Source organism: Pipistrellus hanaki (assembly GCF_964339955.1).
Source record: "Pipistrellus hanaki genome assembly, chromosome: 8".
NCBI lineage: Eukaryota > Metazoa > Chordata > Mammalia > Chiroptera > Vespertilionidae > Pipistrellus > Pipistrellus hanaki.
Window position 1 is genome coordinate 34,196,078 of NC_140510.1, and position 23,780 is coordinate 34,219,857.

Genomic DNA, 23,780 nt, shown 5'->3' on the forward strand with positions numbered 1-23,780 from the left:
TTCTACTTGCCCATCATCTCATCTGTATCCAGAGTGTAATTAACATGGGATGAATTAATTCCTAAGCTATAAAGAAACTCTAGAATGTTTAACTTACTTAAGGCTGTCTGCTCACTTGTAGGTCTTCCTTCACTTTATTATAATTATTACCAGCTTACAAGTGTTGCTTTTTCAAGTCAGTGTGGGGTAAGAGATGCTGATGTCAAACATTTTGGTGGCGAGTTTGGAGAACAGGAAGAATGGCCAGAGACCCTGGAGAGCAAAAGGCCAGGGCTGTGGGACCTAAAAGTGGCATGACAGAGCAAAAGTACTGATGATCTCAACCTTTTATATGAGGAGACTGAAGTCCAGAGAAGTCTGGCTTAGTGCAGGCCAAGATTGCCCTAGATAGGGTGGAGTATCAAACACAGACTGAAAAAAAAAAAAAAAAAAACACACCATGTTGCAGGCAGCTGCCAAACTAATGACCCAGGAAGTAGGTACAAGTGCACTGGGTGAGGTCTGGCCTGAAGGTCACTGGATTGATATTGGAGTCTGGAGTTCTGGCAGGCGTTCTATTAGAAATTTCATGTTGTGAGTCACTTGCCTCCTGAGTGCCTCATGGTAAGAACACAGACTCCAACTATGGGGCTCAATGTCTTGGGTTAACTTTGGGTGTCATTAAACGTTATCTTGAAATTTATGGTTGAGGAGAGGCTGTTGAGTATTAATTGCCAACGTGCTCTGCTGATTTCCTTCAGCGATGTGATCCGACTGACAACGGTGTGAGCCTAGCCCACTGGGGTCTGGTGAATTACATCTGCTGAGCCAGAGTGTTCCTTGAGCTGGAATTGAAATGCATGGCCCTTCAGCTTCCATGTGATGCCAACACTCAGGCAATTGACTTTTGCTCTTCAGTCTCCAACAGGGGGAAGATTATGAAATAAAATGGGGAGAGGCCAGGCATACTGAAGACTCAAACCCATAAATATAAATAACCGCAATTAATCATTTGCAGTCTCTCTTGTCTATTAAATCTATACTCAGTGGGTCAGCAAGCTGCACACAGCTCTTCAGCTCTCAGTCTGCGGTTGGTGGGGAATGTTCCGGGAGCAGCAGCTTGTTGAGATGTGACCCAGGGTTCTTTTCCAAGATGAGTCCAAAATCAGTTCAAGTTGTGATGAGTTGAGGGGGGGGGGCGGGGGGAGAGAATTCACTCGCAAACAACCCCAGCCCAAGGGGGAACAGAAATAGAAAGAAGACTTCTGCTGCTGGCATTTGAGAGGCTCTCTCAGTTGACATGTACTCTTCTTTGCAACCAGCATGTAAGGCCGAATAAGATAAAACAGTCTTTCAAGTGAGTAAGCTCAGTAGGTATCATATTCTAGATTATCCCTGAGGCATTTATTTTTCTATTATGGAATCCTGTTATTGGTTGTGGCTTATATTTTGACTATTTTCTCATGCTATTTGTTAACTCTTTCTTTCTCCTTAGTATGTCCTTTTTTTCCTGCTTTCATCTATGCGCTATGAACATGGCCAGTGATGTTCTTAGGTGAAAAATTACTGTTTTTACTCTTAATACCTTAAAAGATAATGAGGGGGTGATTCTCCCTTCCCATCTCCCTCTTTCTCTTTCTCCCTTTCTTCCTACAAATTTCACCTTATCACTGCACTGATTAAGACCATCCATTGATTTTATATCTCTGTCTTTTCAGAATAAGTGCCTTACGAGGATGAAGTCATATGTGGCTCAGCACCTGTGTTGCTCTCTGACCTTTTCTGTAACCTGCTGCTCCTGTCATTCATTGGGCTGCAGCCAGAGCGGCTGTCAGTGTCCACAGAGGCCAAGCTTGCACACCTGTTTCCTCCTTGTGCACGGCCCTTCTCTCAGCTCTCTGGGTGGCTGGCTCTTCCTCCTCAGTTACATTTTTGCCAAATCACCTCATGAACATTCCATCTAAAGTGGATCCCCGCTAACCCCAGCCAGTCTCTAACCTAATATTCCGTCTTGTTTTCTTCATAGCACTTGTCGGTTTCAAAGTACTCAATTTGAAAATTGGTCTCCTGTTTAATTTTTGTTTTCCCCGGTCTGTGAGAGCAGAGAGGACACAGCCGGCGTTCAGTAGCAGGACATCCCAGTGAATGTATGTTGCAGAACTGAATGTTTCTCCTTTCATTTTCCTGACTTGCATAGGTCCTTCAGTGAAACTTTCCTGAGTACTCAATTAAACTCTTGCTTTGGTTATTTTCTTAGAGTGCACCATTGTTATCTTTCCCTCACCAACTGTAAGTGTGTTTTTCATAAGCCAGCTTTTGACAAGGAATATTGAAGTTTTTTAGGAGTGGCAGATAGATGGTTTTTTTGGTCAATTTATCGGTAAACTCTTCTTTAAATCCATGATAGCACAGAAAAATGGTTCTAATTATTTCTTGATCAGAAACAAACAGCTTTGCTGCATTTTTTTTTTTTTTTTTTTTTTTTTCCCTCAAGAGAATTTGGGTTTTGTTTAGACGAGACAGAATTGAAATAGGAATTTTCTTTTTCTAATCTTGGACTGTGTGCTTGTGTCTGGTTTGAAGTTCTTAATCTTCATGCTCTTAGGAAGTTGGTGGTGTTTGTTTCATCCATATTGTGTGCAGCAAACTTCTAGGTAAACTCTTCTGACCTAGAACTCAGGAAGGAAGGGAGCAAAGACCTTTGAATAGATAGAGCCAGGCTGTTGAAAATCCAAATGCTAAAATGTTGATAAGTTGTTCCTTCTGCCTTGCTCAGAATTATTTATTTGTATTTTAACCACAGTTTTAGCTAACTTGGCTCTCATTCTTCTGACCACAGTGGTAACAAGTTAGAAGTGAGCTGGAGAGCTCCAAGATCAAAAGGGAAAATTTACCAGCAGCCCGACAGTTTGGAATAAACAGGAAAACTTTGTAAAGCAGACAGAAGAAGAATTCAAGTGGAACAGGCTGTTGGTTGGGGCCCCCTAGTAAAGGAGCTGATACTGTTGTCGCTGGTGCTTTTCCTGAGGGCACGGCCCTTTGATAGCTTAGTTTGATGTTCATATGGATGGCTCTAAGTCATCAGTAATTGACTTCATGGGCAATATCCTTTATTTAAGAAGAAGACTATAACGTATTTTTTTTTTAAAATAAATCTTTATTGTTCATATTATTACAAATGTTCCTCACCCCCCCCTCACCATTGCTCCCCTCACCAGGTTCCCACCCCACCCTCTGCCCTTTCCCCACCCCCCATTGTCCTCATTGTATTTTTTTTTTTAAATTTAAGTTCTTTATTGTTTAATGTATTACATTAGTCTCCTTTTAACCCCATTGATCTCTCCCCAGCCGCCCCAACCACCAGCACATCCCTTACTTCCCCCAATCCCGGTCTGTGTCCATTGGTTATCTAATAAAAAAGTAATATGCAAATTGACCATCACACCAAGACAGAAGATAGCTGCCCCCATGTGGTCAGAGATGGCTGCCTTCATGTGGACACAAGATGGCCACCACAAGATGTCCTGCAGGGGACGGCAGTTGTGGGAAGTTAGAGGTGACCAGCAGAGGAGGGCAGTTGTGAGGGACACAGGCCTGCAGGGGAGAGCAGTTGAGGGGACCAAGCCTATAGTGGAGGGCAGTTGGAGGGGACCAGGCCTGCAGAGAAGGACAATTGGGGGGCAGACCTGCAAGGGAGAGCAGTTGCGGGGAGAGGGGTGATTAGGCCTGTAGGGGATGGCAGTTGGGGAGACAAGGCCTGAAGGGGAGGACAGTTGGGGGGGACCCAGGCCTGCAGGCGAGGGCAGTTGGGGGGGGGGGGTACCAGGCCAGCTGGGAAGGGCAGTTGGGAGCCAGCAGTCCTGGATTGTGAAAAGGATGCCTGACCACCCGTTAGTGGGATCGGGCCTAAACAGGTGTTTGGACAAACCTCAAGGGGTCCCAGATTGGAGAGGGTGCAGGCTGGGCTGAGGGACAATCCCCCCACCCCTGTGCACAAATTTTGTGCACTGGGCCTCTAGTGCTTATATATAACTAGTATTTTAGAGATGTTTTAATTCAAAATAGTTTAGACATAAAAACGCACACCTGTAAACTTCACTCAAATGTAAACTCTTGCAGATCAGGAGTTTTGTATATTTGTTCTCAGTTGTACGTTCAGTGCCTAGCACATGTTAGATGATCTGTTAATAATTACTGAATGAAAGAATGAACTCAGAACTTATTACCCAATACAGCTAACTAAATAGGACATTAAGATAGTATCACCTTTAATGGTTAAGGGTTGTTTTTTTCCCCTGTACTTATTGAATGAAGAAAATAATAATATGAATTGAAAGTTAAAATAGCTCTGGACATTTTCAGAGATTATTTATAGGCGGCATGAGGAACCACACATTCAAATGATTTGCCTGAAATCACAAAGCAAGCTGGTGGTAGAAACAGCATTACAAGGCAAGTTTCCTTAATCTCACCTTGCTGGTGCTTTTTTAAAATCTTGTTTTGAGAATAAGAATAACATAGAGTTTTTTTTTTCTTCTTTTTTTCCTCTTTTTGTAGCAAAAGCGGCTCTAGAGAAAATATTGAGTAGAATCTTTTATCTTCTCATATTCATGCTATTTAACATTTTTTTTCCTTATAATTTTTTGGAGGGGGCGGGAGAGAGAGCAAGTGTGAGAGAGAGAAAGAAGGGAGAGAAAGAAAGAGAGAGGGAAGGAGAGGGAAAATATTGATGTGAGAAACATCAATTGGTTGCCTCCTATATGCACCCCAACCTGGGATTGAACCCACAACCAAGGGTGTACCCTGACTGGGAATTGAATCTGCAATCTTTTGGTGTATGGGACAACACTCCACCCAACTGAGCCACCTGGGCAGGCTATTTAAATTTAGAATGTCAAATGTGAGGGTATTAGCTGTGTAATGTTGGTACATGGCTACCTCCTGCACAGTGACTAGACTTGTTAATAGTCTAGGACTTGAATGCTTTCCACTTAGGGTGTGTGCCAGTCCTTTTCAAGAAGAAAAGAAAAATCTAAAGGGAGAGGCTTGAAGAGGATGCCTTGTTCAAGTGGGGAAAACAAAATCTTATGACCAAGTTTGTTTCAGCCAAGATGACTAAGGAGGTGGAGATACAGCTTTGCATAGTATTTTTGCATAGGTGAAGGAAGATCTACTATTTTTTTCTTTACCATTTTGGAGGATGAGGGGATGGAGCATTTACAATATGTTGTATGATTTGTATTCCATATTTTGGAATGAAAGTGTTAGAATCTGTCTCTTCTATTGCCTGATTCTTATTTCCTTAAGTGTCAGTCATTTTTTTTTTTTTTTAGGGAGTATAATTGCTAAGCTAAAAAATGCAATACATGGTTATTTTAATGCTAGTACATTTTAGATTTATTTTGCATGATGCTTTATTGTGTATAATTTGGCCGTTCGTTGAGAGCTACATCAATACTTGCAGCAAGTTATTAGTTAGATGTGTAGGGGAGTAAATTTTATTTTATTTTTGCTAATCCTTATCCAAGGATATTTTCCCATTGATTTTTAAAGAAGAGTGTAAGGAAAGGGGATGGGGAGAGAGAGAAACGGCCATGTGAGAGAGATACATTGATTGGTTGCCTCCTACACCAGCCATGAGCCCTAAATGGGTCCTGGGATTGAGCCTGCATGTGCCCTTGACTGAAATTGAACCTGGGATCTGTCAATCCATGGGCAGATGCTTTAAAAAAAAAAAAAAAAAAAAGGTTATATTTTGATTTCAGAAAGGAAGGGAGAGGGAGAGAAACATCAATGATGCATGCCCCCTACTGGGATCGAGCCCGTAACCTGGGCATGTGCCCTTGACAGGGACCCTTCAGTCTGCAGGCCAATTCTCTATTCACTGAACCAAACCCACCAGGGCGAGGAGTGAATTTTAAATGTGAATTTCAGCAGGCTACAGAGGGAAAAAAGCTACAGGATATAAATTGTGGTAAGCTCTATTTCCTGAAGATATTCTCAAGCTGAAGGAAGTAGAACAATGTTCTCCCATTCCAGCCCACTTCTTGGTCTCTGCTCTCAGCCATGCTGTGTGCATTAATAGAGCTGAAATAGAGCTGTCATCAAATTTAGGACTATTTTATTTATTTATTTATTTTACAATGTAAGTAAATTAAGTGAAATTATTGTGCTATAACTAATTATAAAAATTATCATAGTTTTTATTAATAAGCTCAGGATTTCATGAACTATGTTCAACAAGTATTACCTAAAATGTCTTTCTAATGATAAAAATATAATGCAATTGCAACTGAACTTCTGAAAGAAGTGGTACTTTCCCCTTTCATTCAGTGTTAAAAATAATTAGGGAAAGTTAAATCAATTGGCATCAGCATTTGAAAATTTAAAAAAATCAAACTTTTCAAAGTTTTGTATATTGAAAGGCAGATTCTCAAACCTTCATCTGTGCTACTAAAAAAAAAAAAAAAAAAAATTCAGGGCCGAGACCGGTTTGGCTCAGTGGTTAGAGCATCGGCCTGGGGGCTGAAAGGCCCCAGGTTTGATTCCAGTCAAGGGCACATCCCCTACCGGCAGCTGATGGATGATTCTCTCTCATCGATGTTTCTAGCTCTCTGTCCCTCTCTCTTCCTCTCTGTAAAAAATCAATAAAATATATTAAAAAAAATTCAGAATAATGATCTTGAGTTTATTTAAGATTTTTTGAGAGTTCAAAGAAGGATGACTACATTTAGAAATGTTTTTTTTAGAGTGTTGGTCTGAGGACTGAAGGGTCCTGGGTTCGAGTCAGGTCAAGGGCACCTGCCTAGGTTGCAGGCTCCATCTTCGCCTGGGTCAGGGCTCCTGCAGGAGACAACCAATAGATGTGTCTTTCTTATGCAGATGTTTTTCTCTATCTCTTCCTTTCCCTTCCACTTTCTCTAAAAATCAGTGGGAAAAAATATCCTCAGATGAGAATTAACAAAAACAAAAGATATATTTGTAATTAAGATCCAGGCCAATAGAAACTTAATTATCTAAGACACTTCTTTTTCCCATACAGTGGCCTCCCTACTTTTTTTGTTGATGGTTTCTTTTGCTGTGCAGAAGCTTTTTATTTTGATGTGGTCCTATTTGTTTATTTTCTCCTTAGTTTCCTTTGCCCTAGGACAGTATTTCCCAAATTTTTGACATATGTGTACCCCTTCTATAATTTTCGTAACACTGAGTACCCCTCGTACTCATGAGAACGTAGAATTAGGCGCAGCTAAGCACTGTGTAGTGCATATCCCCACCAAACTCTGGTGCAACGCGTATCCCCACCAAACTCTTCCCGTACTTTGGGAAGCACTACCCTAGGAGATGTATCCGTAAACATATTGCTATGAGAGATGTCTGAGATTTTGCTGCCTATGGTTTCTCCTAGGATTTTTATAGTTTCCCAACTTACATTTAGGTCTTTTATCCATGTTGAGTTTATTCTTGTGTATGATGTAAATTAGTGGTCTAGTTTCACTTTTTTTTTGCATGTATCTGTCCAATTTTCCCAGCATCATTTATTGAAGAGAGACTGTCTAGACTCCATTGTATACTCTTGCCTTCTTTGTGAAATATTGAGTAATGAGTTGGGTCCATTTCTGAGTTCTCTGTTCTGTTCCATTGATCTATATGCCTGTTCCTGTGCCAGTACTAGGCTGTTTTGATTACGGTGGTATTGTGATCCCTGCAACTTTGTTCTTCTTTCTCAAGATTGCTGGAGCTATTTGAGGTCTTTTTTGATTCTATATAAATTTTTGGAGTGTTTGTTCTAAAGTTGTGAAATATGCCATTTTTATTTTAATAGGGATTACATTGAATCTACAGATTGCCTTGGGTAGTATGGACATTTTAATGATATTAATTCTGCAAATCCATGAACAAAGAATATTCTTCCACTTGTTTATATCTTCTTCTATCTCTTTTTTCAACATCCTGTATTAACCGACTTATTTTCAATGGTTGTTGACCTTGTTCTCACTCTCTTTTTTTAGTGGCTTTTATTAAACTGATTTGAACCTCTGGAACCAGCTCAACCCTTTTCTGTGCCAAGTCCTCCTTCTGTCGAGTTTCTAGGCTCCTGCCCTGCTTTGAGCCTGAGGAATGGTCCTGGGCTAACCTCTTCTCAGTCATCGGTAGCTGTGTGTTTGACCCTGAAATAATCTAACTGACCTAACAGTGCTCAGGGAGATTGAAAGGAAGCTTTTCCAAAGCCTTTCTTGCTAGAAGCTCTGTGAACCAATACACATGTAATGTTTATTGTCTTTCATTCTCTCTTTGTTTCCTGATTTTTGTTACTTTTTTTTGTCTTTATGGAATTCTCTTTCTTTGATTGTATTTCACCCTCCCCACACACCCACCCGAATCTTTGGGTTGGGCCCTTCTGGTTTGGGATTTCCTAGGGAAATTGATTAGAAATAGAACATGATGCACACATATGAGCCTAACCAGTGGTCAAGGAAAATAGGGGGGTGGGGGCATGAGATTGGAATGGGGGGTTGAGGACAAATATGTGATACATTAATCAATAAAGAAATTAATGTAAAAAAAAGAAATAGAACATGACTTTCCTAAGGCAGCCTGCCTTTCTGATAGGACGTGAAAGGCAGGGACAAAGCCAGGGTTTGGATGCTGAGCCAGGAATGCATGATTTTGTAGCTGTAGCTTCCTAATGAGCCACAATCCAAAATTTTGGCTACCCAGAATCTGAGGATCCATTGTATTTCTAACTTTTCTGCTGACTTGTACTTGCTTCTTTCATTTATTTTGTTTTATCAGGAAAATAGTTTTCTCAATAGCTTCAGAGAGGTTGTCATTGTTGTGCTTATGGCTTTAAAGATTAATTAATTACATAACTTATTTATTTATAATAAGGGAAAGGCAAGAAGAAGGTGAATAAAAGATAAAAGTGTCTACTGTTTCCTCGTGACTTAGTATATTCACATTTCTATTGGGATAATCTTTTTGAGGATCAATTTCCTATCCAGATTTGGCCTAAATTCTTTCTTACAATGTTTTTTTTTTTTTTTTTTTTTAATATATTGATTTTTACAGAGAGGAAAGGAGAGAGCTAGAGAGCTAGAAATGTTGTGTCGATGAGAGAGAAACATCGACCAGCTGCCTCCTGCACACCCCCTACCGGGGATGTGCCCGCAACCAACGTACATGCCCCTGACCGGAATCGAACCCGGGACCTTTCAGTCCGCAGACCGACGCTCTACCACTGAGCCAAACCGGTTTCAGCTCTTACAATGTTTTAAACAACCCCCCAAAAGACAATTAAGTTTTCAGTTTATGGACTAGGACTTCTCTTTTCTTCCAAAGAAGAGGTTGGGGGCCTCTGGTGTTGACTGTTTTGTTCATTTATGTCCGGCAGCTTTCAAAAAGCATGTGCATTTCTGCAGGACCACATGCAGCCATGTGAGATGTGTGTGCCTCTCTGCTTCACTGGGGAATTCCTTTTCGGTTTTGACAGTGTAATGTCAGTCCTGGGGAAAGAGAAGGTAGTACACGGTGTGCTTTGATACCGTGTTAAGTACTTTATCAGCATGTTCTTGGTGTGCCTGAACCAGGATGTTCTTTCTGGTAGAGAAGTGTACAAAACACTTGCTATCACACCAATTGGAATGATAAAGAGTTTGCTTTGTTGAAACATGTTTAGTTCATTTAAAAAAAAATATATATATTTTATTGATTTTTTACAGAGAGGAAGGGAGAGAGATAGAGAGCTAGAAAGATAGAGAGCTAGAAACGTCTCTTGCACACTCCCCACTGGGGATGTGCCTGCAACCAAGGTACTGAAAGGTCCCGGGTTCGATTCCGGTCAGGGGCATGTACGTTGGTTGCGGGCACATCCCCGGTAGGGGGTGTGCAGGAGGCAGCTGGTCGATGTTTCTCTCTCATCGACACAACATTTCTAGCTCTCTAGCTCTCTCCTTTCCTCTCTGTAAAAATCAATATATTAAAAAAAAAAAAACAGCTGCCTCTTGCACACTCCCCACTGGGGATGTGCCTGCAACCAAGGTACATCCCCCTGACCGGAATTGAACCTGGGACCTTTCCGTCCGCAGACCGACGCTCTACCACTGAGCCAAACCGGTTTCGGCGAAACATGTTTAGTTCAAAACACCTAGAAACCTTGGCTTTTATAGTTAAAATGAGGCTGCTGGGTGGGAAGGTGTTTTAGAGCTCACTCCCCTTTGTTCCATTTTGCTGGGGAGTTGCTGCAAGTTCCGTGGTTGCATAGGACTTCCTCTGATGAGGTCCCGCACCCTTGTTTTGTAAGATTCCTATGGCCATCTCCTGTAAGTCACCGATTTTGTATACAGCTGGACCTTGAGCCCTGGCCCTTCCAGTTGTACCTTCTGTGGGTTAGACAGGATGTTATGACTCAAAGCAGATGAGGGGGCGTTTTTCCTGCACGGCTATCAGGTAAGTGCCTGCACAATGGAAGGATAAAGAGCTTCTTGCTACTTTGAACCTACCTGCACGTGCTACGTAAAGGGCTTAATATTTCATTACATCCTGGTGTTTTCATTTTATGTTTGATTTTAACTATTTTAAAAAATATTGTTTGTTGATTTCAGAGTGGAAGGGAGAGTGTGAGAGAGAGAGAAACATCAATGATGTGAGAGGATCATTGATCGGCTGCCTCCTGCATGCTCCTCCGCTGGGGATTGAGCCCACAACCCAGGCATGCACTCCAACCAGGATTTGAACTGTGTTCTCCTGGATCATAGGTCAACACTCAACCACTGAGCCACAGCCGTGGCTCATTTTATGTTTTAAATTCCTCACTCATCTGAGTTCCTCAGTGAATGTGGTCAGAGTGGCATGGAATCCTTTCTATCTTGCTAGAGAACACAGATCTCAAGAACTGCAAGATTGAAATGACTCTTCTGAAAATGGTCTTTGAGCTATATCTCCTTCCCCTTCACTTCTCCCCAAACACACACTGACTATTCTTGTCAAAGATGAGAAGAAATATGCTTGCATCTATGCTGGCAAAAGACTCAAAACCTCGAGAAGTCCCAGTTTCTCTTAAGTTAACGGAGAGCTGAGATTGGAAAGGAAATTGTTATTTCTACACCAGAGGCCCAAGGACAGGAGAATTTTTGTAAAGGTGAAGGCCCTGGGTGGATATCCAAGGAAGAGTGATAAATCCATATGGATGTATTTGTATTTATATTAAATTAAGAGAGAAGCTAGGGCTGTAAGACAGGAAGAGGAGTTTGTGAACGTTATTTCAAGAATTCAGGGGCCAGGAATTGTGCTCTTGTTCTGGAATAAATTTGCTGGTGGGTGGTTGCTGAGGGGACCCTCAGCCATTTTTCAGTGGGTGGTTCTTTCTTTCTTTTTTAAAATATATTTTATTGATTTTCCACAGAGAGGAAGAGAGGGGGGTAGAGAGTTAGAAATATCCATGAGAGAGAAGCATCAATCAGCTGCTCTTGCACACTCCCCACTGGGGATGTGCCCACAACCAAGGTACATGCCCTTGACCAGAATCTACCTGGGACCCTTCAGTCCACAGGTCAACCCTTTATCCACTGAGCCAAACTGGTTTCGGCTGGGTGGTTATTTCTTGCTTTTAAGTTTAAAATGTGTGGTTAAATCATTCAAATATATGAGTTAGCTGGGAGAGTAGCCTTCTGTCTGAAGGGGAGGTAGAAAGGGTGAGCATTCAAGGATCTGAGAAATAGGATCTGAGTAGTTATTCTTGTTGGTGCCATTGTATTTAAAAAAAAAATGTATTTTTGATTTCAAAGAGGAAGGGATGGGGAGAGAGAGATAGAAACATCAATGATGAAAACATCAATGATTGCACACCCCACACTGGGGATGGAACCCACACCCCCAACATGTGCCCTGACTGGGAATTGAACCACGACCTTCTGGTTCATAGGTCGATGCTGAACCACTGAGTCAGCTAAACATACAGGGTGGAGTCACTGTATTTTTAATGGGACTCCTAAAAGACAACTAAGAATTAAGTTGAGCCAGGTAAATTGCAGGTTTATATAGAAGCATGGGTTAACAGACTTTGAGGAGTGGGAAACCCAGTTTTTGCTTGCCCAAGTACATGAACTGTGCAGGTATAGCTGTAGTTCTGGCAGAAGATTCCTCAAAACCATGGCTTTCTCTCTGACTACTCTTGTGAGTTTGAGACCCACCTGTCCTTTTTTTTTTTTTTTTTTTTTTTTTACTGTTTTCTCTGAGTTAGTGATTTAGATCTCAAATTTCTTTAATTCCACTAAGCTCTTCTTCCTTAAACCTATTGTACTTTTCTTTCTAAAGCTTAATATTGCAAGTTGAGAGCAGTCCCCAGTTACCAGGGGAAAATCCTGTGATGTTAGGTCTCTTCCTGCTTCCTTTGTAATCGGTTGTCAGGTTCTGGTTTCTGTTTTGGTGCTGTCATTAGATTTCTGCAATGCATCAATCTGAACTTTCGAAATAGTCCTAAACCAGGCTCTTATTCTCTCACATGGGGACTATTTCACTGCCTGCCATTGATTCTTCTATGTTGATTATAAGCTCACTCTTTGTTTCCTTCTAGGAGTTTTATGGTTTCAAGTCTTACATTTAAATCTTTTGTTGTTGTTGTTTAAAGGGAACTCTCGCATTTTTATTTACTTAAAAATTTTTTTTTTGTTAATCCTCACTCGAGGATATTTTCCGTTGACTTTAGAGAGTGGAAGAGAGAGGGAAAGACAGAGGGAAATATTCATGTGAGAGAAATACATCAATTGGTTGCCTCCTGCATGAGTCCCCACTAGGGTCTGGCCTGCAACCTATTTACTTTCCCTTGACTGGAATCGAACCCAGCACCCTTGCATCTGCAGGCTGACTTTCTATGTATTGAGTCAAACCAGTTAGGGCTGTGTTTAAGTCTTTAATCCATATTGAGTTGATTTTTGTGCGTGATGCAAGATAGTGATCCAGTTTCAATCTTTTGCATATGGTTGTCCAGTTTTCCTACCACAATTTATTGAAGAGAGTATTTTTTCCCCAATGGAATATTCTTGACTCCTGTGTCAAAAATTAACATTATACGTGTGCATTTATTTTTTGAGCTCTTTATTTTGTTTCATTGATCTCTGTGTATTTTTATGCCAATGCCGTACTGTTTTTATTACAATAGCTATGTAATATAGTTTGAAATCAGGAATTGTGTTATCTCCAGCTTTGTTCTTTCTCAAGTTTGATTTGACTATTGAGGGTCTTTTGTCTATCAGAGTATTAACAGCACTCAATATACCAGTATAGCCGAAACCGGTTTGGCTCAGTGGATAGAGCATCGGCCTGCAGATTGAAGGGTCCCGGGTTTGATTCTGGTCAAGGGCATGTACCTTGGTTGCGGGCACGTCCCCAATAGGGGGCGTGCAAGAGGCAGCTGATCGATGACTCTCATTGATGTTTTTAACTCTATCCCTCTCTCTTCCTCTCTGTAAAAAATCAATAAAATATATTATATAATAAAAAGAATATACCAGTATAGCACAATTAGTTATAAGACAGAATTACAAGACAGACTTTGATATTTAATCCTCAAATTGATTGTGATCCTCTTCAGGGTGGTTGATATACCCACATATATATTTAAATGAGTATCCTTTCACTTAGGGTTTTGTTTAGTTGGGCTGGTCTTCTTGCAAGAGTTAGAGAGCTGGCACTGGTCTGTGCAAATACAGGAGTCACTCCTGAAACAGTGTATTTGTAGTTTAATTCATGGGCTATTAAATATGGACATCAGGCCGAAACCAGTTTGGCTCAGTGGTATAGCGTCGGTCTGTGGACTGGAAGGTCCCAGGTTTGATCCTGGTTAGGGGCATGTACATTGGTTGCGGGCACATCTCCGGTAGGGGGTGTGCAAGAGGCAGCTGGTCGATGTTTCTCTCTCATCGACGTTTCTAGCTCTCTATCTCTCTCCCTTCCTCTCTGTAAAAAATCAATAAAATGTATATTTAAAAAAAAAAAATAAATATGGACATCAGGCAGAAACAGCTTTGGCCCAGTGGATAGAACGTCAGCCTGTGGACTGAAGGGTCCCAGGTTCGATTCCGGTCAAGGGCATGTACTTTGGTTGCAGGCACATCCCCAGTGGGGGGTGTGCAGGATGCGGCTGATCAATGTTTCTCTCTCATCGATGTTTCTAACTCTCTATCCCTCTCTCTTCCTCTCTGCAAAAAAAAATCAATAAAATGTATTAAAAAAATATGGACATCAGGCTATGCTGACTAAGCTAATTTTTGTTGTTGTTCATACTCACCCAAGGATATATATTTTTTCCATTGATTTTTAGAGAATGGAAAGGAGGGATAGAGAGAGACAGAAACATTGATGTGAGAGATATATCGATTGCTTTCCTCCTGCGCGCTCCTGGACCAGGGCGGTAATTGAACCTGCAACCAAGGTACGTGCCCTTGACCAGAATGGAATCCGAGACCCTTTAGTCCTCAGGTCAATGGGCATTCTAACCATTGAGCACCCAGTGAGGGCCTAAGCTATTTTTTTTGGATTATTTTCCTACCTTTGATTTTTCTCACAGTTTTAGTTGCAAAATGTAAACATTTATTGATATTCTTGTTCCCCTTTGCTAAGTTACTGGTTGTAGCTCTTACTTAGAAGGAAACAGCTTATCTTTTTATAATAAGTGCAAACTTGTCTCCTTATAATGGAATGTAAGTAGGTATAAGAAGTCCAGAGCATGTGGTTTATATTTATCTGGTTTTACTTTTCTTTCAGCATTGAAATAAAGTTCTTACATTATCTGGCAGAAGGTTACCAGTAGATATTTTATCAGAGGGCTCTTCACTGCCTTAGTCAAGGGACTGTACACTTGGAGTGAGTTTTGAGAATAGGACTTTTCCTTTGGGAGTAACAGAAAGATATGGGGTGTCTCTTTGAGAACAAAGGCAGGGCGGAAACACCCACTGTCTAAGCACATACTGGTAGACGAAGTTGTGGTTTTGTCACTTACTAGGGATTGGCCTTGGGCAAGTCCCCTACTGCCTCTTTTATGAAATTAGGATGTTGTAAGGTTGATGTGAGCTTATATATATATAAGTTTTTTGGTGAGAATCTTAATAATAAAAGCATAGTACTTATATTAGCAGATAATAAATGGTAAATATTAATCATCATCATTGTATCATCATCATCATCATCGTCATCGTCATCGTCATCTAGAAGAGCCAGGTCAAACTGACTGATTGTGTGTTGTGTGTGTGTGTGTGTGTGTGTGTGTGTGTGTGTGTATGCATGTGCTTTTCTTTTTGAATTACCTGTAAGAGTGATTTATTCATTAGAACTAGCTAGATGACCTTATGGATGAATTTGATCACAATAGAAATAACGATTCCCTAAGTATAGATTATCCTATGAAATTATTGAAAAAGGAAACTATTGATTATAGTCAATATTATTACTAACTTTGCAAAATAATGTATTATTGCAGTTTTTTGTTAGTATTAGTGGCTAATTGAAAGACCCCATGAAAATATGCCCCTTAGGAAGGTTTGGTTTCAGAAAAATGAAATTTAAGCTGTATAATAAGGCGAACAAGGAATACAAGAACCTAGACAACTGGAAAAATTGTCTCCAAAATTAAATGGCTGAGTGGTCACCTTTGCTGAAATATTTTCATTGGCTGTATTATATGACATCCCTCAGTTGGCTGTGTTGAGGTGTGGTAACCTTTCTGAGGTCATAAATGGCATTGTCAACAAGACAGAAGCAGTGATTCTGAGCTAAAGTCAGTCAGCTATAAAACACATCCAAGGAACCACCAGGCTGCTGTTGGTATGGGGAGGACAGATGCACACATTGTTTAGGTAAATAAAACCAGATTTCTATTGTCTGTCCCTTTCTGCCAGTTAGCCTGGATATTGTGTGCCATCTTGTCTGGGCTGCTAGCGTTTCTGTTGTGTGATTGGCACTCATGTGACCATTTACAGCAGTAGTAGAAATGGTGCTGGTGAGCTGTAACAAATGGATGCCTTCTAAATTGGCTAAATCGTGGTTTCTACTATCAGAGAAACCTGGGACATTAGGTTTTGTTTACGGTTGACTGAGCGAAGAACGGAAGCGCTTAGCCAGCGTATACCAACTGTTGTGCACAACTTGGGAGAGGGGATGGTCGATGGAGAGAAGGTGAGAGGGCAGGGCGTCTGGGCGTAACAAAGGGACAGTCAAGAAGATGCCTCCAGCAGCAGAGCACATATGTACGCCTGTGAAATAGTTTTTTGTGAGAATCTTAATAATAAAGACGAGTCTTAGACTTTAGGAGTTTGTGAGAAGGAATGAGATCAGAGTAAAAATAAAGTTTTAAGAAATGCCAACTTTTATTTTAGCAGATAACTTATAGTATTCCAGAATAAACTTTCTGTGGAATCATAGTTACCAACTGCACTGCGGTTCTTTGCTTTAGAACCCAAACATTTTAGCTGCCATAAGTTACATTGAGATGATAAGTGTTCTTTGTTATCCTCGGTTAAAACTGGCTTCATATCAAATACTTTCTTGAGGCAGGAAGTATCTGTAGAGCATAAGGTGTGTGTGTTGTCCAGACAGGTCAGACCTCCGCCCATTTAGGAAAATAGGGAAGTGACTTCCCTGAAAGAAGTGGGTGTGCCAGCTCCTTTTGTGAATAAATCTCAGGCATGTTTTATGGGTTCAGGGTTTGAATTCTTCTTAGGTGATCACAGAGTGTTATCTTTTTTTTGTTTAGAATAATAAAAACTGGCAAAAGGTGTTTTTTTGTGTTTCTTTTTTTTTTTTGGTATGGAATTTTTTAATGCATTTTTTTTATTTTTTTGGTTTCTGAAAAATAAAGAATATTTAAATCTTTAAAAAAGCTTTAAAAAAATGCCATGTGTCTAATAGCAGGAATATTTTTACAAAAGGTGAGAAGAAAGACAGTCAAAAGCTAACACAATGCAAAGACCCTGGAGCACAAAAGAGTAGTTGTGGGGTTTTCCCTTGAAATAGGGGTGTCAGGCAACTTTGGCTAAAGATAACTTTTTTAAGTTTCTTTAATGAAAGGAGCTGCAGCAGTGTTAAAACCGCCACCGTGTGAAAGGATCAAGGCCTGGCTTCCTGGGACTTTTTGTCTGTAAAGTGTAGACTCTTTAGGGATAGAAATGTAAGTGTGTGGGCTCTGGGCTGTACTGAGAACTTCATTAGGAAGGGGAAAACACGGGGAGTTGGATCACAATGTGAATGAAACACTTGACAAAGAACCTGAAGGGGGCCTGGAGTCCATTGTCATGGTGAGTGACAGAAGACTTCTCCTAGTTCTCCTGGCGGAGGGATTAGCGGCTGAACAAATCTGCGAGGACGGTGCAGTTTTTGTCAGACACACAATGACATTCTTTTTACAGCTCTCTTGACTTTATACTGTTTAAATAGCTCCGGTTGTCCTTGAATTTGCTTCTTTATTTAAGTCCTGTTGGAAGGGAGCTTTTGTATAGTCAATTCCCGTGTTTATGTTTTTTTTTTTTAATTTGATTGTTTTTGAATGGAAATACTCAAAATAGTATGTTAGTAACTTACTTTATATTTTCTTTTCTAGGTTAACATAGTTTCATAAATACACAGTCTCTTTATTATCTGGACTGTTCATGCAATGAAAATCCTAATTAACTTTTTTTTTTTTTTTTTGTAGGCTAAAAAATGGCATTTAAGAAGGCAGTAAAAGGGACTATTCTTGCTGGAGGAGGTGCTCTTGCAACAATTCTAGGCCTCTCTCAGTTTGCCCATTACAGAAGGAAGCAAGTAAGTAACAGCACATATATTGATTATACTATGAAACTTAAATCTGTGAAAGAATTGTGTGTGGGGCATGTGGACGGCAATAAGTTTTATTTAGAAACTAGAGGCCTAGTGCATGAATTTATGCATGAGTGGGATCCGGCTGGCCTGCCCCGGATCGGGGCTTACTGGGCTGGGCCAGCGAGGGGGAGAGGTCGAGGGTGGTTGGCCAGCTGGCCCTGCCCCCTGATCGAACTCCCAGTGGAAGGGACAATTTGCACATTAGCCTTATATTATATAGGATTGCTGTCTTAGTTTGATCTGAAAGACACTAATTTAGAATATTGCCTTAATGATCCTTGAGAAATGCATGTATCTGCTTTAAAAAAAAAAGAAGTAAATTTCTTTATCAGAAAGCATTATATAACTTAGCCTCTGTTTGCTCTTTGGTTTTAAAAGACTGCTTCATTTCCAAGTGCCAGCGTTTGTTCATTTAGACTTCTCCTTGTTTCATTCTTCCAAATGTCTGGACACCTTCTCTGTTCCTGCCAGAAGTTTGTCTTATTAGAAGGCAGGCAGCTGAGAAAGGAAATGGAAAAGAAAGGGCCTATTTAAAAGGCCCAAATTTGAATCTTGGTTTTGTTTCCTAATGGTTTCGTTCACGTAGAACTACTTTATATTTGGTGAAATTTTTATGGGGGAATAAAAATTTTTTATTCTTAATCACATGAGAATGTGATTGGTATGAAGTTTCCAAATAATTTCAAGTGTTCAGTTTATTTTTATTTTATTTTTTCCCCCTTTGGAGAAAAAAGGCACCACAACTATGCCTTCCTATAGTTTAAATTAACGCCAGGAAATAATTCTGGTGAATGGCTTTGCTTTTTTTCAGGCTTGAAATACTGGTAGCCACCTCAGTAGTCAGTGTAAGTCTCTCAGGTCCTAAGGACGTTTAGCAGCGATGACTGCTGGGTGGTGGATTTTCTCCTCTTTTGTTTTTGGGTGGTGCATTCTCTAAGCAAAGATGGAGATGCAAGAATGTGGGAAGCTATTTCTGGCTGGGTTATTTATGAACTACTCCTTTTTTTACACTTTTGTGATAACCTTTAAGCCAAGGTTGTCTCACATTGGTTGTTTTGGTTGCTTTTGGCTATAATGCGGAGGAGCCAGCCACAGGCTTGGAGTCCTATATCCTGAATGGGAAATAATACTTTAAAAACACATATTAAGAAAAATCAATTTGCTGGCTTATAGTTTAAAAAAAACTTAAAAAAAAATTGATTTCTGAGAGGAAGGGAGAGTGAGAGAATGGAAACATCAATGATAAAGAATCATTGATTGGCTGCCTCCGGCACGCCCCCTACTGGGGATCGAGCCTATATCCTGGCCACATGATCTCCTGCTTCCCAGGTCAACACTCAACCACTGAGCCAGAGCTAGTTATTTTTAAGGCTTATTTTTAGTGCTTCCTCCTAAAAATGGACAATGTTGAACAGATTAATTAGACTTTTTCATTCTTCTCTTTGAGCACATTACCTTAAGGTTTCCCCAGGAGTACATGTTAAGAGGTATTATTAATTGCCTAACTCGTTACTGAAACCTAACTTTACCCATTGATAATTTTCGATGCACACTACTTTCTTTTAAATGTCTTGGTTCCTGAAAAGTGAATGTGAAAGGACAAAAACAAATTTATATGTGATAGTTTTCCTTCTATTCTTTCCCTTGTAAATATAAGCTAATGTAACCGAGTTGGCACCTGAACACTTAGAGAACTATTCAGTCACCAAATGTGCTTTAACCATTGACCAACTCTGAGAATCAACCTATTTGTATTTCAAATACAATCCCCGTCTGCATGTTAGGAGGGAAGCTTTGTGCTGGGAATCAAATGAGCACAAGCCAGGAGCTGGGAGCCAGGAGAGAGCACTGTGGGTACAGAGAGGCTGTTGAGGCTATTTCAGAAGTGCAGTTTTGTTTGAGACTTGGACTTGAATGGATTTGGTTACTTCTGCCATCCGTACCCAGCGCTCTCTGTAATGATACTGGAAAATGCCAGTGTCAAAAGTAACGGCATTTAATATGATGAGTTGTTGCTAAATTTGTACATGGTTTATGACTTAACCACAGTAAGCATGTTCTACCTTAGAGCTTATAACTTAACTTTGTACCGAGGTAATATGTTGTTGTTGTTGTTGCCGTTTTTTAATGTTTGATTTCTTTTTAATTTCAAGGGATAGAACAAACAGTCGGTACTGTCTCCAGTTAGAGGTGAATTTTAATCATTCAAATAAAAGGCAAACAAGGGTCTGTTGATTTCTGGGACATTTTATCATTTCCTCTTTCCTACATTAGACATCCTGACCACCCTAATAGCCAAAATGAGACAGATAGCAGCAGTTCGAGTCATTTATAATTTTAAGCTGACAAGTGTTTTTGAGAAAAATCACCATAGGCATATTCAGTCAACGAGTTGCATATGATATGCATCCAAGTGTGTGCATTCTTTTGTGGTGATTGCTGTCCCTTTTAGCCACTGCCGTGAGCATATTTCGGGCAGCAGGCTGAGATGTAGCCATCAGGATTGCAGAAAAAGGGAGAGAGAATGATGGGGAGGGAGCAGGGGGAACTTGAGCCATTGACATGAAATGACCACAGGCCTCACTTGAGCCATTGACATAAAATGACCACAGGCCTCACTTGAGCCATTGACATAAAATGACCACAGGCCTCAGCTGTCCTTTCTCAGAAAATATCTACCAATCAGAACCATCCTAGGCAGGAACATTTTCTTGATTTTAATAGTCAATAAAAATCTGCCCCTTGATATCCATTGTTTGGCTGAAGTTTGTAGAAGTTTGGCCTTAAATGTGACTAGGCATGCTCTCTCTTTTTTTTTTTCTTTCTTTAAACAGAGCAATACTTTGTAGTATTGGCTTATATATATATGTGTGTGTGTGTGTGTGTGTGTGTGTGTGTGTGTGTGTGTATGTGTGTGTGTGTGTGTGTATATATATATATATATATATATATTTATTTCAGTTTTCTAAGATGATTCCAACTGTCAAACTCTCCTCCTTTAAGAATAAGTTGGTGTTGAAAGCCCAAAATGATGATTCCTGAGAAAGCTGTCTCTTGATTTTAAGTTAAGGCACATTTTGCTGGCATTTCTGTCTCCCCTGCCCACTAGCTTGTGCTCACTTGATATTTCCAGTACAAAGCTTCCTTCCTAAAATGCAGACGGGGGTTGTATTCCAGATACAAATGGGTTGATTCTAAAAGCTGATCAATTGTTAAAGCACATTTGGTGATGGCATACTTCTGTAAGTGTTCAGGTGCCAAGTCGGTTATATTTGCAAGGGAAAGAATTTTTAGAAGTGAAACTATCACATATACTACTTTTCTCTGCTTAATTGAACAGAAAACAATGAAATTGAGTAAGAGGTGGTTCACTTCCCTCGTACCCGGTTACTTGAATAGGTGAGGAAATAGAGACATTTGTGCAGAGGCTGGCAATTCTGGGGGCAGGTTGGCGGGGAGGGGGGATAGCAATGGTTTTTTGGTCTCACTTTACTTTGTAGCATGGCTTTTCTTTTTACAAGCACGTTGAATTACATTTCTATTATGTTTTCAATGGTGAATAGTGTCCACTGTTAACTCGGGTGAAGCCTAGAGATTTACTTTTTTCTTTTGAGATAAATGAAGTCAGATTTAGAAGGGATGGAGATCATGATGTAAGGAGAGAGCGATTATTACCATTATTATATTTTCTTTCGGAACTAGGCACACTAATTCTTCATTTCCGGTGAGGAAGCCAATAGAGGAAAGGAGATGACTTTTCACTGTGTCCACCTGCAGGGGAGGAGGTTTGTGGTCACACTGCACCCCCATTCCTGGACCCCTCCGTTACGCATGCAGTGGTTGAGTGGTCTTGAAGGGGCTTTCTGTTCATTTCCCCACTTCTTTTGTTTCCTCACCCATACGTAGGTGACTAAGTTTCCGCAAAAAGCTTCTTGATTTTTCCTCTCCCCAGACCAGCCATATGTCAAGGGACAGGAAGCTGAATAGTAGGGTATACACATCCCAGCTCTATCTTAAGTCCCACCAGGGATGTAGCAAGCAACCAGCTTCTGCAGTGCTGTGCAGATTCTCAGGAGCAAGGCATTTGTCACTTCCTATTTAGTATACGTCTGTTTAATAATAAACTGTTAATGGGAAGGGACTTAGAAGACATCCAATCTTTCTCTCAGTACAGGATGTTCTGCTTGTGGTTCTTTAATATCTAGTGAAAGGAAAGGGTTACTTTATGGGAGACCTCCGCCCTCACTCCCCTTCTTCTAATTCCAAGCTGATAGGAGAATGGAACTGATGAATAGGAGGGTTTATATCAAGAGTGAGGGCCTTGGGTATTTTTAAGCCACTGAACAACTTTAGTGGCAGGGTGGAGAGTGTAAAAGTCAGGGCTGCCTGAGGGTCCTCAGGGGGGTGGGAAGAATGGAGTAGGCAGGAAGAAAATGGAGGCAAAGATAGGGTGGGAATGCAAAGATTTAATGAGGGGCCCCCTAGGCTTTTGACTTTTCATGATAGACCAAGGCACTTTTTGAAAAGCTTTTTAAAAAACAACAACATTTATTTCATACCTTCTGGGTCCTAACTGGAAACATTGGTGTGATAGTGTGGGTTTCTTTTCAACCCCAGTGGTATGGCTGATGTAACCAAGACCTATTTAGGTCTGAGGGTGGGCCCTCTCACGTAACACATACGGGGCTTGTTCCTTCCATTACCCGCTCTTGAGGTGTGGTGGGCTTTGTGAACTAAGGCTGAGGTGGAACCTGAGAACCACTCAGAGCTTTCTCAAAGCCCGGATGTGAAAGTCTTTTCTTTTTTGCACCAGACGTTGGCAGGGAGTGGGCTTAAAAGTATGGAAATCAAAGTCTCTTATCAGCGTAAGGAGTGGTATTAAGATCAAAGAATTGAGAGGTTCCAGTGATTGATGTTTTATTCCTGAGCAACATAACAGAGAGGACAAGAGCATGATCTTTGATGCAGTCTTTGCAGGTTGCCTGTATCTAACACTGCTTCTTAAAAATTAAGTGACTATGGGAAAAATTATTAAATTCTTTCAGCCTCATCCCCTCCTACCCCCTGTAAAATGAGGAGAGGAATGGTATAGTACGTCTTTGCTGGGTCCTGTGACTTTAAGTGAAATGATGTATAAGAAAACCAATGTTACCATAGGCTATTTGATATAAATAAGAGTTAAATTCCCATGAATGAACCTTGAGCATTTCACTCTAAGTGAAATAAGTCATATGGAAAAGGACAAGAATCACATATGGGGTATAAAACAGAAAGCAACAAATGAACAAAACAAACAAACTCATAGTTATAGACAACAGCATGAAGGTTGCTGAGGGAAAGAGGGGTGGGGGGAGGCAAAAAGGGAAGCGGGTCAACTATATAGGAACAAAAGGAGCTAGACTTCGGGAGGTGAGCACACAATGCAATACACAATAGTGTGTTATAGACTTGTACACTTGAAACATGTTAGTAAACAATGTCACACCAATACATTTATTTATTTATTTTTTTAAAGAGTTAATTTCCTATGGCGTCTCTTCAACTTCATAACAAAATGGTGTTATTGGGGGACTGCTATACTTCCCTCATAGGATTGTGGAAGAGCAGTTAAGCCTGGGAGAGTTTCTGGAACTTAGTAAGCTTTCAAAAACCATTAGCTATGATTAGATTCCCAGGTGATGTGACTAGGAAGTGTGCTTGTAGTTGGCAAAAAAGTTGTTCTTGTCACTGGGGAGTCTTGCATTCAGGGACACCTTTTTAAGACTTTGAGGTTAGTAGCAATCGGTATGTCTTTTACCTGAGGTGGTTGGAGAATGAGTAGGAAACAGTTATACAAACATCCTCTTGTTTTTTCTTCTCCTTACTTTCTGATCTGAAGATGAGCCAATAACAAGGTGGACAATCCCACTTATTGACTTAAACTCTTTTCTGAAAGTTGTAAGTAATAACTTTCA

General features: G+C 40.5%; 1 protein-coding gene across 2 annotated transcripts in view; it reads left to right on the forward strand.

Moving 5' to 3' along the window:
• The window catches only part of GPD2 (glycerol-3-phosphate dehydrogenase 2), a 142,912-nt gene that overhangs the window by 21,153 nt on the left and 97,979 nt on the right, over positions 1 to 23,780 (forward strand). For both annotated transcript variants that reach the window (XM_084891465.1, XM_084891464.1), the window contains exon 2: positions 17,660 to 17,769. In XM_084891465.1, the coding sequence (XP_084747591.1) occupies positions 17,668 to 17,769 (102 nt within the window). In that variant the 5' untranslated portion in view covers positions 17,660 to 17,667. The remainder of the gene's footprint in view (positions 1 to 17,659; positions 17,770 to 23,780) is intronic.